Source organism: Quercus lobata, chromosome 6 (assembly GCF_001633185.2).
Source record: "Quercus lobata isolate SW786 chromosome 6, ValleyOak3.0 Primary Assembly, whole genome shotgun sequence".
NCBI classification, from domain to species: domain Eukaryota; kingdom Viridiplantae; phylum Streptophyta; class Magnoliopsida; order Fagales; family Fagaceae; genus Quercus; species Quercus lobata.
The window spans coordinates 8,439,703-8,458,580 of NC_044909.1; the positions used below are offsets into that span (position 1 = coordinate 8,439,703).

Here is an 18,878-nt window from a genome sequence, read left to right on the forward strand (position 1 = left end):
ATTTTACCTTTAAACATAATTTACAAATTTTTATTGCAAAGACTCTTCAACATCCTCTGTTTTCGATTATCTAATAAATCAATTCATGAAAGTATATTACCTTTCCATTTATTTCAAAACTTACACCATCCCAATCTGAATCAAACATGAAGCTTTCAAATCATTTACCTCTCACAACCAAATACTTCAATTATTTATGACAATTTCCCATTTTTAAAAATATAATGAACCTATCATCTCTTCTCCGTAATATTCTAATATTCTTACAATTAAAATCATACAAATATTTTATTGTTATCAACTAAAATTATTAAAAAAAATCTATATTATGTCATCCTGTTTAAACATAATTTATCTATTAAAAAATGGTGGCAAGTATATCTTTCATTGTAAAAAGGCAAAGGTTGAAGAGGATGAAGATTGAACAATTCAAACGACTCCTACGCTAATGAACATCACTCACACGCTACTTCAAGGTTTGTCTTCAAGTAGTCACATGTTTATGTTATTATACCATATCATGGGACAAGATATGAATCTAAAAAACAAATTGACAATCACCAAAATTAATTACTTTGTCTTAAGTAACTGATGTGAATATTAATCAATTGGCAGCTATTTACATGTATTTAATAATACATTTTTTGGGTCCCTGTTGTATAGATATTGTCATAGGAACGTTATAGGTTGTGCTATTTAGAATATACAGATTACTAGGATAGGATACATATGTTGGTGTCTTTTGTCCTGTTCTGTAGAGATTTCTTTTCCCTATCTCTGTTTGTTTGGATGCCTCTCTTTCAGTTACTTCTGCCAAAATTCAATACTTGCTTATCAATAGATATCCAACGGTTGTAAGTGAACTTTTGTTGCTAATCTCCTTATTCAAACAGTCAAGAAAATGAATAAACTTCTCCCCTTCTCTACTTTGATTTAAAGAACAGAAAATCAACTCACAGGTGGCAGGGTAATACTTTCTTAATTACTTCATGATTTGCTTAAATGAAGTCTCATTTCTTCTAATTGGGAAGTAGTTGCTTTGTCATAATGGTATGAGCATACTATAATTTTTCAGATAGTAATTTAACTTAGTTGGTATTTTTGTTTTTTTCCTAAATTTTTAGTATTACATATACAAATTTTAGAAGTCATAATTTTTCTGGAATGAAATTTAACTTTTTAAATATGGGGATACAAAATAAATTGAACTTGAACCAAATTGTAGGCATAAAAAGTATGTTTAAAGGAAAATAAATGTTTCTCAATTTTATAATATAGTATTAAAATATGTATTTTTTTAGCACATTAATTTCTTAATGTGTTTTTTGTTTTAAAAAACAGCTGCAAGCGATTCAATCGGCTAACCAAAAAAGCAAAAGTTCTTCACCACATCAATCTGACTGGATTGCTTCAAAATCCTTCATTCCTTCGAAATGATGAAGAAAAACTCATTCATTGATGCTTTAGGGTCGGAAACAAACAAACAAACACTATTTTGGGTCGGAGCTCACAAATATTTTGTGCAAGGTAAAACTAAAGTAGGAAAAGAAATCCTTCTTCAAGCCAACAAATAAGGGGACAAAAATGCAAAATATGGACTCGCAATTGCACTCTTCTGTGAATCAAGTAAGGAAGGAATCCAGCTACTATTATCAATTTTAAACCAACAAGATGGGAAACAATTGCTGCAAAACTATCGACAAATTCTTCCACATACAACTTTTGGAACAAACACATTTTACATCCCAAAAAACCAAGCATGCAAGAAAAATGGAGTGGGTCATTGAGATTGTGACTGTCCTTACCCTTATGGAAACAAAGAATTACATGTAACATGCAAAATGTGCTCAATTGACTGGGAAATGTACAAATTAGCAAATTGAGTATGGTAGAAATTATGTTCTAAAAAATTAATTCAACAATAAAATTTCATCTTTCTATTTCAAATACTAATCTCTAATAATACAAAATAAATTCCATAACCAAAACATCCAATCATCATAAAAGAAATTATCACGCACAACGTGTGGATCCGCGACTAGTATTCATAAAATTTGGGTCTAAATTAGTGTGAGATTGTGAAACCTGAGACAACATTTATATTATATTAATGTTGTTCTTTCCATACGTTCATAATTAACATGTTAAGAATTTTGTATTTCAATGGCACTACTTGGACTCAAATCCTCTCATCCTCATAATAATTTTTATTTATTTCAAAATAACCCTAAGAATTTTGATGTTTAGTTGCCTTTTGGATTACTTGCTACATCAAACTATTCATATGTCATTGTGTATAAAATGAATATTATTTCATCAAAAAATATAAAAAAAATTGTATCTCATTTAGGAAGAGTGTGATTCTCATTTCTCCTATCTATTTGTTGCCCATAATCAAATTTATTTTTTTGAAAAAGTTGTTGCCCATAACTTGATTAATGCTTTCTTCAATATATGTTTTTCATAAAACTTTGATTAATGCTTTATTTAAGTGTCATGAAAAGCAGTTGTTGAGAAAAGCAAACAAAGAAATTAAGTGGAAAATCAAGTTGATGGGTACAGTTGTGTGTGTATATATATCTTGCTTCTTGCTTCCACAAACAAAAAAAAAAAAAATCATTCCTCTCTCTTGCTTTTCTTCTTATAACCGAGTTTGTATTGCCCAAACTCTCATTTTTTTCACTCAAAATATCTCTCTCAAGAAAAAATCTCCAACAACACCTCCTGCATTTTCAAGCAAATCTCATTACGTTCCCACCATTAATTTAGGTAAATCTTATTCATGAGCTCAGTATCCCACAAGTTTGTTAATGGAGGGTACCTTCCTCTATTGTTTGCCTTGACTCTTGTGACCATTATGTATTTATGGAATTATGGCTACCAGAAGAAGTACAAGTATGAACTAGACAACAAAGTTTCTACTCATAAATTGGTGGAGGTAGCCTTTGATCCAAGCATCCATCGTGTCCCGGGCGTTGCTCTATTTTACACTGAGCTTGTCTATGGAATTTTCCCTATATTCACTCATTATGTTGCGAATGTACCAGCTTTACACTCAGTTCTTGTCTTTGTTTCAATCAAGTATCTAATCATTAGCACAGTCCCTCCAAAAGAACGCTTTTGTACCAGCTTTACACTCAGTTCTTGTCTTTGTTTCAATCAAGTATCTAATCATTAGCACAGTCCCTCCAAAAGAACGCTTTTTGTTTGGACAAATAGAGCTTTTCCGATGTGTTATAAGGTATGGATATGAGGATTCAAGATTTGAGTAAGAGTTTTTTGAGAAGATGTTGGTGAATCAATTGAAGGAGTTCATACGAAATGATGTGCTCAAGCCTAATGAATTAGCTGATAACAACAAAGTAGAAAAGGTTGATGAAGAAATGGTGCAAAGAGAAATGGGAATTATGGATGATGCACTAAAATTTGGGGATGTTGTTTATCTAATAGGTGAAAATGAAGTGATGGCTTCAAAGGGGTCTAGCTTTCTGAAGAAGTTAGCAATAAACTATGCCTATAATTGGTTGAAAAGATGTGTGAGGCGGGCAGATGAAGTTTTCATAATTCCTTGCAAGCGTCTTCTCAAGGTGGGAATGAATTATGAGGTCTAGAGATTTTGATCGGTTTGTTGTGATTTTCTTTCAACTTTAGTTTGCTAATGGCATGAAAAACCATTTCAAATTTTTGTATAGCAGCCTCAAAGAAATGAATATTCAATATTGATAAAGAGAGAAGAAGTAGCTAAATTTGTAATGGACCCAAAAGCTGTGCTGGACAAAACCATGGTGGTGTTGAAAGCTGAAGGGGGAGACGGTATTCCACCAATATAATCAACAATCTTGACTTGAATTGTCTGGTTTGTGATCACAAGCATCTCTTACTGAACCACTAATGCACTTCACTAGGTATTGTCTCCCACATGCTACTCCACCATTCCAAATTTCATCACTAGCTACAGCAAACAAGTTGATAGACGGAAATTCAGATTTATTGGTTCCATAACATGTTGTGGCTATAATATATAAAAATAAACAAGTAAATTGATCAAAAATTGTTGTGTGAGATTCAATTCATTTTATCATAATCTCTATAACTTATAAGTCATTCCCACCTTGAGAAGACGCCTTCGAGAAATCATGAAAACTTCATCTGCCTGCCTTACACATCTTTGCAATCAATTATAGGCATAGTTTATAGCTAACTTCTTCAAAAAGCTACCTCTTTGAAGCCATCACTTCATTTTTAACCATTAGATAAACAACATCTCCAAATATTAGTGCATCATACACAGTTCCCACCTCTCTTTTCAACCTTTTTTACTTTGTTGTTATTAGCTAATTCATCAAGCTTGAGCACATCATTTCGTATGAACTCCTTCAATTGATTCACCAACATCTCCTTAAAAAACTCTCATTCAAATCTTGAATCCTTATATACATACCTCAAAATACATCGGAAAATGCCTAGCTCATAATGCTCTATTCGTCCAAACAAAAAGCGTTTCTCTGGAAGGACTGTGCTAATGGTTGGATACTTGAATGAAACAAAGACAAGAACTAAGTGTAAAGCTGGTACATTCACATAGTGAGTGAATATAGGGGAAATTCCATGGACAAGCTCAGTGTAAAAGAGAGCAACACCCGGGACACGATGGATGCTTAGATTAGAGGCTACCTCCACCAATTTATGAGTAGAATCTTTGTTGTCTAGTTCATACTTGTACTTCTTCTGGTAGCCATAGTTTCATAAATACATAATGGTCTCAAAAGTCGAGGCAAACAATAGAGGAAGGTACACTCCATCAAAAAACTTGTAGAGTACTGAGCTCAAGAATAAGATTTACCTAAATTAATGGTCGGAAAGTAATGAGATTTGCTTCAAAATGGTGGGGGTGTTGTTGGGATTTTTTTTTCTTGAGAGAGAATTATTTTAAGTGAGAAAAAAATGAGAATTTGAGCAATAAAAACTTGGTTATAAGAGGAAAAGCAAGAGAGGAATGAGATTTTTTTTTCTTTCTTTTGTAAGTGGAAGCAAGAGGCAAGATATATATATCCAACCGTACCCCATCAACTTGATTTGCCACTTAATTTCTTTATTTGCTTTCTTCAACGGTTGCTTTTCATGACACTTAAATAAAGCATTAATCAAGGTTTCATGAAAAGCGTATGTTGATGAAAGCAAATAAGAAATGAACAAGCCAAGTTGGTTAACAACTTTCTCATAAAAAAAGTACAGTTTCATGAAAAGCGTATGTTGAAGAAAGCAAATAAGAAATGAACAGTAACAGTCAAGTCAATCCCTGGATTTGCATGTGAATTATTACTCAGATACTCCTCAAAGCTGGTCTGGTTTTCCCTCGCCAATGTTAAGTCTGTAACCTACAAGAATTTTTTTTTTTTTTTAATTAAATGGAAAAATTCTCCACTAGAGTACTATTTTGGACATTGAATAGAGATGAAATATTGGGATCCAATCAGAATAAAAAATGTACTTCATTAACATTTAAAAGTTTAGTTATTTAAAGATTAAGTTAACTTACCATTCCTTCCATCTTTGAGGTGAACTGACCACCACATTGCTGCTTAAGCTTTGTCAAAATACTCCTCTCGTGGTCATCATTAGCACTCTTGTCAAAAAGAAGCCGTTGAGCAAGCTTCTTCCTGCCAGAAATTATGCAACATAAATTAATCATCTACAAGTTGTTTTTAAAGTAAACATAAAGCAATAATCAATGTGGTTTCATGTTCAAAAGAACTGATCGAAGACTACCAATATTTGAAAATAAGACTATTTACCTATAGAATTCAGTGAACAGGTCTTTATTGCTGATATAAGCAAGCAGCTTTACTACCTGCAGGTTGATTAGAAGATTATTAAGTTCTAAAATATCTCTATTAGAAGCTAAAAGAATAACTCATCAGGAGTGGAGTAGACCTTTTCAAGTGTTTCTTCAATGGCTTCATCACTCAGTTTCTCACTTCCACCTTTCTTAAGAATATTATCACAAAAAGTTGCAAGTAGTTCTGCACTTGAGCTTCCAGCAACACCCTTGTTGCAGAAGACCTCAAAAAGCCTCCTTGAGTGCCTACAATGGAACACATAATATTTAGATGTAGAGGAACACATGTGTGTGATCATGAAAACCCTGAAGCCAATTTCTAATACAAACCTTATGAAAAAGAGTGTGATTTTGGAAACAATCATTCACATAAGCTAGGTATTTGTCATGCAGCTCAATCACTTTTCTAATAAAAACCTGAAGAGCACACACTCCATATCAGTTTCCAATCATCAAACAGCCCAGACAAATTCTACAAGTAGAAGCTTCATACAATTACCTGTTCGTGCAAACCAACCACGTCCTTCTTCTCCGCCTGTGAAAATAAGATAAGAAAAAACAATAGTGAGCATTACAAGCATAATGAACTTTTCAAGTACTAGCTCACATAAAAAGATCAATTAAAAAAAAAAGAGCAGTATGCAGAGGTCAAGATACAATGGTCTGGAGTAAGTCACTGATCTTAACGTTCTAATGATCATTTTCCTTGCATTCAGTCTATAATAAGTCACTAATGCTAATGTTATATATCACTAATCAAGGTTGAGCCTTTTCTTAGAATGTTATAACATTAGCCTTTCCGTCACAATAATCCTTGAGACTTTTCTTGTAGTTAAGAACAACAGGCTTTTCCTTTGATCCCGGTTTAAGGGGGAGGGTTAACCGCTGTCTTGAAGGATAGAACTTTTTGGCTGTTGACGTAAGATGAAAATCAGGTGAGTTAAATCATATGACATGCAAGTCTGTCAACACATATCCACATGCACTCACACTTCAGTTTTTGGGGGCAGGGGTCAAACTCACAATGAAACAAAGCATATAAGTAGTATCTCAGGCAGTAAATCAATAATAGATTTAAGTCCAACAGCGAATACACCTAATATGATGAACTACAAAAGGCCATGCCTCAATCTTAGACACACCAGAGGTCCAGAAAATATAAATCAAATCAGACAGGAAGTCTAGTGCTGATTTTGTTAAAAATTTTACAGATCCCACGGACTTAGAAATTATTTTGTTCTAGACAGAAATATTGAACCCACGGACTTAGAAATTTTTTTGTTCTAGACAGAAAAATTGCATCATGAAAAAAAAAAAAAAAAAAAAAAAAGAGCTCCAGTGGTAAGTGTCAAGATTTCCTTTCAGTGTGCTTGAATTCACACTGCATACAATTTTTTTTTTATATAAGTTTGTTTATCTAATTGTAATTAACACTGCATACAAATTATAGTTCTCTGAAATCTGAAAATAACTTAGTCAAACAAGCCCAACAAGACCTGGTGCTTTAACAGATAATTTCTAAAAGTGATCAGTCATGCCCACAAATAATTGAATTGAATTAATAGTAAAAATAAAATTCCTGTCAATGTCATGACTCATTATCTTTGGATACTACCGTAGTAGAAAAATATTCAATGATTTGGGAGAATCATTTTCAAGAAAGTACATTACCCTCCACAGACTGATATGTGTACATTCTAGTAGAAAAAGTGAACTTCCTTCCTTCTATGGGGGGTGGCTGGGTGGGGGAGGGGGGAAGAGAAATGCAGTTCAAGATGCAAATCTGTATAAAAAAATTTATCACTAGAAAGGTTTCGCCTATGTGGTACGGACAACCAAAGCTCTAATTTAGCTTTAAGCATAAGGATGTTACTAATTCTTACTAGGATAATTTCAAGAAAGAAAATTAAGTCCTTAAAGACAATAGAGAAGATGTCCTTCACATTTGTGTGCAAAAAACATCATGTAGAACCCACTTGTCAAATTTGCAGCCATTTATAGAAGTTTCAGTAATTTCCATAATAAAGAAAATCTCTTTTCATCCTCAAACCCATACTAAAACCAGTATTAACACCTACATCACTACATGTGGAAAATAACACTTTTTGGGCATTTGTCTTTTAAAATCAACCATAACTATTTCGCTAAACATAGATTAACTGACTAAAAAAGCATACTTAGCAGTTCAAGCCTTCAAGGTAAAAATTTGCATAGAAATTCTAATAACAAGGAAAGCAAATCCAGCACTTACTTCGTTGATGAATTGCCTCCTGCAGATCTGCAACCGTAGCCTACAAATTAACAAAAAAGACATATACAATCACAATTGGATATTATTCAAATACATGCAAAGGAAAACAAAAATCATGAAACTAATATAAACCCAAGAAAACAAGAAGAAGACCATTTTCGGGTCTTAATCATTTTATCCTCCAACAACAACAACCCAAAAAAAAAAAACAATCTTTTACTTAAATTAGAACTAACAAACCCAGCTGAATTGAGATGATCGTTACCACTGATTCACAGAGAAACTATGTTAATAAATTACAAAAACAAAGGAAAAAAGGGAAAGAGAAGAACGTATGGAATCACTGAGCTCAAGGCCACCCTTGACAACATCTTTACCACTTCGAGAAACTACACTGACCTTCATTTTTTGAGACCAAAAGAGAGTGACCCAATTCACGAAATGGTGTAAACGACGAACCCTTTTATTTTGTGGGTGGTTTTATTGAAGATCCAAGAGCTGTGACCCAATTGAGGAAATGGGAAACTTGTATGAGATCCCAAAGATGGGTAGGGTAGTATTAATTTTTTTGCAGAGTAATTAAGGGGTGAAGAAAAATAACTATTACATATAAAAATTTTACAATTATAAATGGTCTCTCAACACCAACTTAACTAAGCCTTAATCCCAACTAATTGGGGTTGGCTACATGGATTGTTTCATGTTACTCACCCTATGAAGAGCCATATCTCCAATTGAATTACCTATCTAAAAATGGCATCCCCACTCCCAAAAGGGAAAAGCAGACAAATCTAAGAGCCTACCAAATGGATAATACATGTCAAACACATGATGGTCTTGCAGAACAAATAAAACAAAAGCAGACATTCTAGTGGTAGCAAACCTATGACAGACCTAAATAGCATAATCAAGCCAGTAATTGCAAGATCTTAAATTTATAAACAGTATCCAAGTCATTAATCCAAGTGAAACATACATATTTAAGAACACAAGAAACATCATACATTCATTCAACAGATTAAAGTTTCTTAACAGAATGAAATTTTGTCAAACAACTAAACATAGCAAATATATAATCCATTATCATTTTTCTAATCAAACTCACTGGGGAAGTTTACAAATATCATCATACTCAACAGCTTTAAGCACTCTACCAACATAAGCACCCTTCTCTATCTGCACCTTGGCGCAAAACTTCTCCGTATCAACCCCCAACAACTTGGCAATCGTGCCACGATATGCCCCATTCACAATCTTCACGAGTCCCCCAATTTGCGGAATCACAGTCTCGAGCTCCAACTGATCAACTCTCAACACATGCTTACTCTCAAGCATCTCAATTTCCCCAACATACTTATCAATCACTTTCTTCACAACCCCTTTTTGCTTATAGTAACCCTTCTCGGCCAAAGCTTTGCTCATAACCTTGACAACAATTCCCTCACACAACCAATAGTCCTTCCTATTAATCCTCTCCTTCTTCATCTCCTCCTCCCTCATCATCTCCCCCAAAACGGACTTATTATTATTATTCGTCTTCGCCACACTGGCTTTGTTATCGGTTTCCATTTCATCAAACACCAGTTTCGAACCCTCTCCTCTCTCTTTCGGCTTCAAATTCGACGAGGCGAGCTTCAAACCGATCTTAACACCAGCTTCGGGTTTCAATTCCCTAACAGGTTCAGCCTCGAGAGGCTTCGGGGGCTCGGTAAATAACTCAGCGGCTTTCTCGATCTGTTTCTGAATCTCTCTCTCTTGCTTCTCTTCCTCGGCCAAATCGGCCTTGATTCGCTTATTTTTCAATCTCTCTTTGAACAAAGTCTCCGAATCTCTATCTATATACGTAATGAACCAACCTTTAGGGGTTTCCTCGACCTTACACTTTCCGGTTCGACCGAGATACTTGACAAACTCAGTGAGCGTGGCCCACTCCGTCGAGTTCATGTGGACGTGGTGGCGATCGTTGATGTACTCGTTGTAAACGACGGTGGCGGCGATGCGACTGAACCGGTGGCTACGCTTCATGTGGTCCAAGAAAGTGCGTTCGAATTCTTCGGAGTATCCTTCGACGATTCGGGTCGGGTTTTGGCCGAAAACCTCCATCTGACGCTGGTGGCTCTCGCTCATGCAGTGGCACTTGAAACCGTTCTCGTCGCGACATTGCTTCTGGCACATCTGGCAGTACCATCGGAGCTTCTGGAGCCCCTTCGCTTTGATCCGATTCGCGATCGCTTTTGGGGTTAGGAACTCGTTCTTCCCCATTGAGATTTGTAGCTGTGTTAAAATGTGATGGATTTGATTTCTTTGCCTTCAATGGCGGAATCGAAAATCAACGAAGAGGCCCTAAAATCCTAATCCAATTTCCCCAAATCTGGTTCCAAGAGAAAAAAATAAATAAATAAATAAATAAAAAGAAAGAAAGAAAGTGAAGGAACGAATCCTATGGTTTGTGGAATCATACGGTACGTTGGGCCTATAGTCGAAGATGGTAGGCTGTCCGGAATTTTATCATTTTGGGCTTTTCCGAGTGAAAAACTTGTACAACCCAACCTCTTTGGGCTTTTTCAAGTACAATATTAGTTTTTTTTTTTTTTTTTGGGGGAGAATGAAGTGCAATATATATTCAAATGACAAAATTTAGGAACAATACTTTATGTGTTGTTTCTTAGATGGGAACTTAAGATTGAGCTTTGTGATTACTTAACAAAAAAAGTACTTTCATCTATAAGGAAAAATCCACATGACAAAATTTTAAAAAAGAAACTTAAGGAACAATACCTAAGTATTGTATCTAAGTCTTACCCATATTTAAACTTAAAGTACACTTTTAGCATTAATTAAGGTTATTTTAATTTAACATTTTTAACCAATTAGAATTTATTTTATGAAATAGTTAATTAGGTTACCAACAAAAATGAACAAAGAAACCAATATTGAAACATAGTTAAAAAAAATTGTAAGGACTAAAATTGATCCTTAGCCCACAAGAAATGAGTGGTGGCCCAATAAGCTCATAACAATAGATTTGTTAGAGAGTGGATTTTACAGGTGAAGACTTAATGGATCAAGTGTATGCCATAGTAGATTAAACTAGCGTTAGAATGATTGAGAAGTAAAACTTGAAAAGAAAAGTATTCCTTGATAAATTCCAAAGAAGGTTTGTTCTTAGATATATTCCGACTTTTTCCAAATACACAGATGTTCTAAATACACAGAGTTCTTTTCCTTTCTTCTCTCCTAGATCAGATACCCCCTCTGTCAAGGAGTCCCTCCCCTTATATATTCTTTCCCCTTGCTTCCATCCTATCCTTCCACTTATTGATCAAATTGGTGATCTCTTGGATGCTTATTTCATCAGAACCTTCTTGAAGCCTCTGTGTGTAGCTGTAAGGTTGAATATCACTGTTCATGCATCACTTCCATATAAATGTGGCCAATTGGTTAGGTGCAGAGCATTCAATATGGTGGTAGCAATCTTCTTCTCAAATATTTCTTAGTTCACTGTTGACTCTTCTCTTTGAAACTTATCCTCCCAAGTATGGTTTCCTCTTGCACGGTATTTGCTGGGTGGTTGGGCTCCAGACTCTCACACCGCTTTCCGAGGAAGTGTGGCTCCTTGGGAGACATCAATTGTTCATTGTTATCGGCCCTTGTCCTCGGTCCACTAACCCACTTGCCCTTCTTACTGCTTGACCGTCCTCGAATTCCTTGATATCCGCGGGCATGGCCCATGGCCCGATACCCATACTCAGTTCTCTTATCTCCATAAAAATAATGGGCCAAAATGAATTTTTTTGAAATGCAATGTAAAAATGAAAACAACCTCATATTTTAAGGGGGGGAAAATATTCTTTAATTTTTAAAATTTCTTGAAGATGGTGGCGGTGATGATGTGGATGTGTAGGTTAAAAAAAAAAAATTATATTATAGGTAATTAAAATAAGATACATAGTTTTATGATTTAATTAAATAGGTGGACATGTGACATGTTTATATTTTTGAGCATAGAATGGAACATAAAAAGTGGTAAAAAAGAGCTGGATTCATCATTCAAGTCAAACGTTGTTCAAATATTACAAAGTTTTGATATGCTCAAAAGATAAAAGGTTGATCATATGTAACATGTTGCTCATATTTTTTGTACCATAAATGATATTTGAGTAAGTCATGTTTAATGGAAAGTAGAGTTTTGAATCTTCAAAGCATATACAAATTCTACTTAATTTGAATTTGAAATAAGTGAAATATAATGGTTTAAAGTTGACATTGTTGTTTTGGTTGTCCCTAATATATTCTTATATAGTCCAGCAAGTAGAACACATAATAGGACTTAAATTGATGACGTAATGGGCTTGATTGACAAATCTCACAATTTTCGTTTGATCTAGATTAATTTTCAATCTATCCAATAGTTTCGACACTGCTTTGATCAATTGAAGAGCCGTCGAAATTCCAAAGGCTTGCCTTTCTCTCCCTAATAACTTGCTTATAAATAAAAACTAGTTGCTAACCCGTGCAATGCACGAGAAAATTCTTAGAAATGCTAAATATTTTTTTAATCAAATTAAATGCATTTTTTGTTGGGTTGAGAGAAATTTAGTTAACTTGAATGAATCTTTTTGCTTTGGATTTTAAGAAATAACTCACACAAAAAGGAATGTACAAATTTCATTAGGATTTGAGTTGGTCAACCAAGGTAGGTGTGTGTGTGTGTGTGTGTGTGTGTATTAGTGTATATATATATATATATATATATATATATATATAGTGACCTTGTCAAATTTTTCTTAATTTGCCAACAAAGCAAATTATTGCTCATTTGAAACAATTTACAACATTCATTCTAGGCAAAAGCTTACATACTTTTTGTTGTTGTGATTTACAATTTGAGTAGATGAAAAATAATATGATGTCCTATCATTGGTTATTGCCATCACAACAAAAAGGGTAAAATTTCAAATCAAAAGATTACATATCACATTTAAAAGAAACACTAACAGAAAGTAAAATATATGACATGCATTAATAACAAATGATCATAATATTCAAAGAGTTTTGTAAATCAACAATGAAATCTTATTAAAAATAAAACCTTCTTCATAAGACTTGTATAAGTTATCATATTAAATATGAGAAAACAGGTGCAAGCATATTGTTGTTGACTCTACACTGTATCACAAAGAGTATCTCTTGAATTGCTTCATTCTTCTCTCTGCTCTACACTAATGCTCCCCCATCATAAGCTTCCTACCTTGCAAAACTATGCAGACAAAAGCAGAATTCCAGAATTTTCATTTCCTACTTTTGCAACCCTCAACAAAAGTTAAGATTCATGATTTTATCAAAATCTTCCATGCCATTATTATTAAAATTCTCAATATATACACCATTAGCATAGATACAAATTGATTCAAAAGTAGCCTTGTTTTAAAAACACCATAATGCAGAAATATCACCAACTAATAAATGTAATATTTGAAGAGAGAAGAATGAAGCAAAATAAAAATAATTAAAATTCACAAAATGAAGATCCAAATATCAAGAACATAGAGGGAGATTGTTGGAAGTAGAATTAACAAACCTAGCATAAATTGTTAAGATTTTAGACTTGATTGGAAAGGAAGTAACTCTAAAAGTTTTAGCTCGCCAAACTTTCTTGCGTTGTTTTATACCTCCTGGAGCAAGGATAACAAGAGAGTTACAAGATGAGTGGATAGCAGACCAAACAAATCAGCCCGTATATCAATCACCAATAACACACCCAAAATGATAAAAATCTAAATAGATTAAAATGTTAGATTGAGAAAGAACTTAACTGTTTATTTATAACTGCCAAAAAAGTTTAAGGATTTCCAAAATTACTAAAGTTTGTTAGGGTTAACAAATTTTATACACCTATGGGAATCTAATTCTTTTCAATCCAGTCAAAGAATAAGATAAACAAACAATAAGAATAGAAAGATATAATGCCTGTTTTCAAAGTTTTCAAGGGTTTTAACTAATTTCTCATACTTATATTCCTTTATCTCCACCTCTACCTCTACTTTCTCCACCACTCTGGCACCTTTTAAAATGCCAAAATAACCCAACGACATCGTTTAATGCAATATTTTTTAAATTAAAGCATGGACACAATAAAAATGAGTGAAAAAGATCATAAATTTATGCAAACATTCAAAAATTTGGGAATTTAGATTCAGATTTTGTAATAAGAACAAAACAGTCAGGTATATTATCTTAAAGGTGCTGTCTAACACAGAACAGATTGGGTTGCTGAGCTGTTTGGTTTTTCCTTTCTTTCGCACTAACAAAAAGTAGTATTGTTTATGAGAAAAGTTTGAGTTGAAGCCAAGAGAAGAATTTTATAGATACAAAATATTCAAGGGCAGGTTGTATGATTGAAGACAAATATTTTACCTTCCAACCATTTAAAAGAAATATTTTACCTTCTCACAATGAATTATTGGAAAAACAACTAAAAACAAATATAACGAGTATAACAATCGCAATAAACAATATGTTCCAACCGTTTAAAAAAAATATTTCTTTTATTTTGTATAACAACTCAGCTGAGTTAAATATACTTTTAAAAAAATTTTAAAATGAAAATAGTCTAAAAACAAAAGAGTCAGTTTTTTTTTTTGTTTTGTTTTGTTTTCCTTTTGTGTATTAGTAGCAAAGCAATAAATGATCTGATTAATGGTTTTATATTGACTATTTATATATAACTTTTATGCAATAGGAACTTTTTTTAAAATTTTTTTACAGAAATTGTTAACAAACCTTGAGTCGATGCAGTTAAGTATGCAACTCTTTATCCAAAAATGAAAGTAGAACCCGCAAAATAAGTATTTTTTTTATTTTTTAATTAAAATAATTTGTAAAAAACAAAATAACAAAGATCAATAATATTGCAGTAAATGACCACCTAAATCAAGTTAATACCTACTCACAAAAACAACAGCGAGAGAATTAACTCCTACGTTCTTTGCAACTCCAAGCACACAAAAAAGAAAGTAACATAATATATATTTCTAAACCTAGACATGGATCAATGTATGTTTGTCTATGTGTGGTACCAAAATGTTCAGTTTCTCAGAGAAAAGAGGTACTGGCTTTGCAATCTTTAATAGTCGTAAATTGATTCACATGCTCAGGTGCATTATGATTATAGAGGTATATAACTACAAAGATTGCAATCGTTAGGAGGCAGCAAACAAATGTGCAAGATCTAGAAGACAGCATCGAAAACAGGTCATTCTAAGCTTTAGTAGTTGGAAACAGATTCACATGCTCAGTAGCCAATGCGATATTAGAACTAAAATCAAAAGTCATATCAAGCATAATTTAACATGAAATAAAAATTGCAAAGTAAAAACAACATTAGAAATTAAGCTACCATAAACAAAAATGTAATCAAAAGAAATCATAATACCATCACTTAACTGGGAAGAAGCCAAAGTTTGAAAAACCCCACTAAAGTATTCGATTTGTACCATAAGAAGACATAGAAACAATAAATATATTAGTAAGTATATGAAAAATTGATAATCACAATCAAATTCAAAAATCAAATGGAAAGACATGTCAATCTCATTGTCCATAAAACTGTTTTTGAAAAGAGAAATGCATGTTTTAATTTACTGTGTAGTTTTAGAGAGACAAAAAAGAAAAAAACAGTTCTTGACAATATCTGAGTACCTTAAACAATCATATATTATGAACATTTTCTGTTAACAAAAATAATTTTTCTTTCAAAAAATCACATGCCCAAACATAAGCCTAAATTTTTGATAAATCCAAACATAAGCCTAAATTAAAACAAATTCAAATAAAAAACGATATTAAAAACTCCAACAACCTGAAATTGAAACAAACCCCAGTAGCAACCCAAAATAAATTAATTAAACAAACTCCAGTAACAACCCATAACTATCTGCAACACACAGCTCATATATATCACTGAAAATTCTAAAACCACAATCTACATCAATATGAATTAATTTTTCAGCCAAAATAAATATCATCAGGCCGACTCTTAGGCCTTTCAAAAACACAGAAAAAAAAAAAAACCATTAGAGGCATATAATTGAAGACATAATTAAAACATATAATTTGAAATCCCTAAATCGATAGAAAACCTAATTGAAGACATATAATTAAAACATAACTTTGAGGCTCTGTTCCATTTAAACCAATTTCAATTTGAATTTTAACCCATATCAATCAAATAAAATTGAAACTTGAAAAAGATCAGATTGGAATTCTTCATACCTAAAAAATCGTCCAACATCAGAAACGGAAAAGGATCCAAATTCTTCAAGTCTATCTTGAAAATCAAATGCCCAGAAAGGGGGCCAAAAAATAATCAATGCCTGGATGATAAAAACTCAAGAAAAAAAAAACCATGAATCAAAATTGACATCAACCAGAGGAGTTGTGGCTAAGAAAAGGAGGGAGCTGCAACTGATATAACTAAACTAAAATTTAAAAAAAGCTAAGAAATCCAAACTATTCTAAGTCTGAACTTGAAACAATCAAAACATAAAACATCAACTATGTCAAAGAATAAGAAATCGTTTAATGATATTAAAACTCCAAGCATAAAAGCATATTTAAAACAGCAACCATATATTTGCTGTAACTATTAAACATACACAGGGGAAATAAAAAAAAAACTATATTATTAGATAGATAAATATTTATAAGGTTAAAATAAGATATTAAAACTCCAAGAATAAAAGCAGATTTAAAACAGCAAATGAATACCAAACATAACTTTTAGAAGAGAGCATTAAATGATCATTAGATTCATGGATTAAAATTTGATTTTGCAGAAGTTCAAAATAACTCACTTAAGAAGACTTTTTGTTGCAATGCAAGTACAATGATGGATAAGAAACTAAAGTGATTACAATCCTTAAGAGACTAATTTTCAATTTCTAAGTCTAACTCATATTCCAATGCTATTGATTCAAAATAACTTGATTCAAAACAAACTAACTTGAAGTGAACTATTCCTAAATAGACTAACTCAAAGTGCACTTAATCAAAGAGAGACATATAATTCAATATGAACAATGTAATGAATAACTAACCTCAACGTACTCCACACCAATTTCGCTAAGATTATTAGGAAGCAAGCTGATAACTCCACCTCGCTTAGTTTCCACTAGACAAATTCAAAACCATAGCTCAGTTTCCACAAAAAAAAAATTCAAATGGATTATCACCATTTTAATATCTATTCAAATTGATTATCTAAGTGTGTGCACAAACTCAATTACAGATACAAAGAGAAACACAGCTAAAACTACGATTCAATCAACTCTAGAATACAAAATAGAAATCAATGAAGCTGGGGTAAAAATTTCAGAAAGGTTGGCTACATGGGTTTGCAAAGATACAAAGAGAAACACAACTAAAACTACAATTCCATCAACTCTAGAATACAAAATAGGCTGGGGTAAAAAATAAATCATGAAGCTGTATGCTAAAACTGATATAACTAAACTAAAATAGTTAGAAATTAGATGTACATAGATTATCACAGAGGTAAACGAATACCATACCTTTAACCCTAATTCGAATGGAGGAAAAGAATTATGAGAAAGGCAATAGCAATAAACTTAGAAATTAAATAGCCGTGAAAAAAAAAGAAAAAGAAGAAGACTAATAAGAATCAACTATTTATAAGATAATAGTTATAGAGTCCTAATAGTTATAGAGTTTGGATTCAATAAATAAATAAATATATTATAGAGTTCTAATTAAATTTGTTTATTAGATACATTTGGGCCGGTTTCAACGAGTTGGGTTGGTTGTATTGTCGACTAACATAGTTGATGGGCCATGGGCTGGATGAGACCCACGGTGAATGGGGCGTCATTTTTGGGTTGTAGAGGTTGCATGTGGGTGCTCTGAGGAAGGAGGTCGACCTCTGTTCTGAGGAAGAAGATGGGTGGTCTGAGAAAGGAGCTCAACCTCTGTTTGATGTTTGTGGATTTGTGTGTTTGTGGGTATGGTGGGCATGGTGGGTTATCTGTGGCCTTGGGGCTGATGAAACCCACGGCAAATGGGGGGCCGTTTCCGGGTTGTAGAGGTTGAATGTGGGTCGTTTGTGGCAAATTGATGGTCTGAGGAAGGAGGTCGAGGCTTCGGTTTATGGGTATGGTGGGTCTGATCGAGGAGGAGCTGGTAGAGGACTGAGGAAAAACATGGGGATGACAGACCATTGTGAAAGGGAATGTCAGAGCTTATGTTTTTTTGAGTGTCGGGTTTATTACGTTTTTTTTTTTTTTTGGTTTTATTATTATTTTTTTAATATTGTACTAACGTGGAAAATTGTAGGAGTTTCAGAAGTTTTGGTTATATATATATATAGATAAGAAAAAAAAAAAAAAAAAACTTAACACCTAAATTGTACAAATTTTGAGTACCTAGTTAAGGCCATGAGCCTTGTATTTTAGTTAACACCTCTTTATGTATTTAATGGGGAATCATCGAAACCTGAACAAATCTAATCTCTTGAAACTTTAATGGTGTTGGTTAGGTTTAGACCCCTACAACGACTTATTATTGATTTTTCTAAGTTAATTTAGTGTTTAAACAAGTTAATTCAAATCTCAATCACAATGGATAACACAATAGAAAATTAAAAAAAAAAAAAAATACTATACACACATATGAAGACATGAAGGTATGGTTAGGTTTCACTCATTGTTTTGGTTATTTACCTCTCATCGACGGAAGAGGGAGGGTGAAGGTATGTGAGAATACAAAGAATTC

The 18,878-nt window shown here is 33.0% G+C and overlaps 1 protein-coding gene across 2 annotated transcripts; it reads right to left on the reverse strand.

The window, feature by feature from the left end:
* Positions 1 to 5,969: 5,969 nt before the first annotated feature.
* On the reverse strand, positions 5,970 to 10,503 carry LOC115994101 (KIN17-like protein). 2 transcript variants are annotated; one of them, XM_031118130.1, is made up of 5 exons: positions 9,196 to 10,503; positions 8,091 to 8,130; positions 6,339 to 6,374; positions 6,170 to 6,256; positions 5,970 to 6,085 (listed from the first exon to the last, which is right to left on the reverse strand). In XM_031118130.1, the coding sequence occupies exons 1-5, from the start codon at positions 10,350 to 10,352 to the stop codon at positions 6,065 to 6,067; spliced, it is 1,341 nt and encodes a 446-aa protein (XP_030973990.1). In that variant the 5' UTR covers positions 10,353 to 10,503; the 3' UTR covers positions 5,970 to 6,064. The 2 variants fall into 2 exon arrangements, with proteins under 2 accessions (XP_030973990.1, XP_030973991.1); XM_031118131.1 differs by lacking the exons at positions 5,970 to 6,085; positions 6,170 to 6,256; positions 6,339 to 6,374 and adding an exon at positions 6,491 to 6,750 and having other exon boundaries at positions 9,196 to 10,502.
* Positions 10,504 to 18,878: the final 8,375 nt, after the last annotated feature.

Bases quoted from the DNA above. Each gene is read 5' to 3' on its own strand.
- LOC115994101 (XM_031118130.1), bottom strand. From the start codon at position 10,352: ATGGGGAAGAACGAGTTCCTAACCCCAAAAGCGATCGCGAATCGGATC. The intron at 6,375-8,090 runs GTAAGTGCTGGA...TTATTTTCACAG, and splicing joins GGAGGCAATTCATCAACGAA to GCGGAGAAGAAGGACGTGGT. The intron at 6,086-6,169 runs GTTTGTATTAGA...GTTCCATTGTAG, and splicing joins ATCACACTCTTTTTCATAAG to GCACTCAAGGAGGCTTTTTG.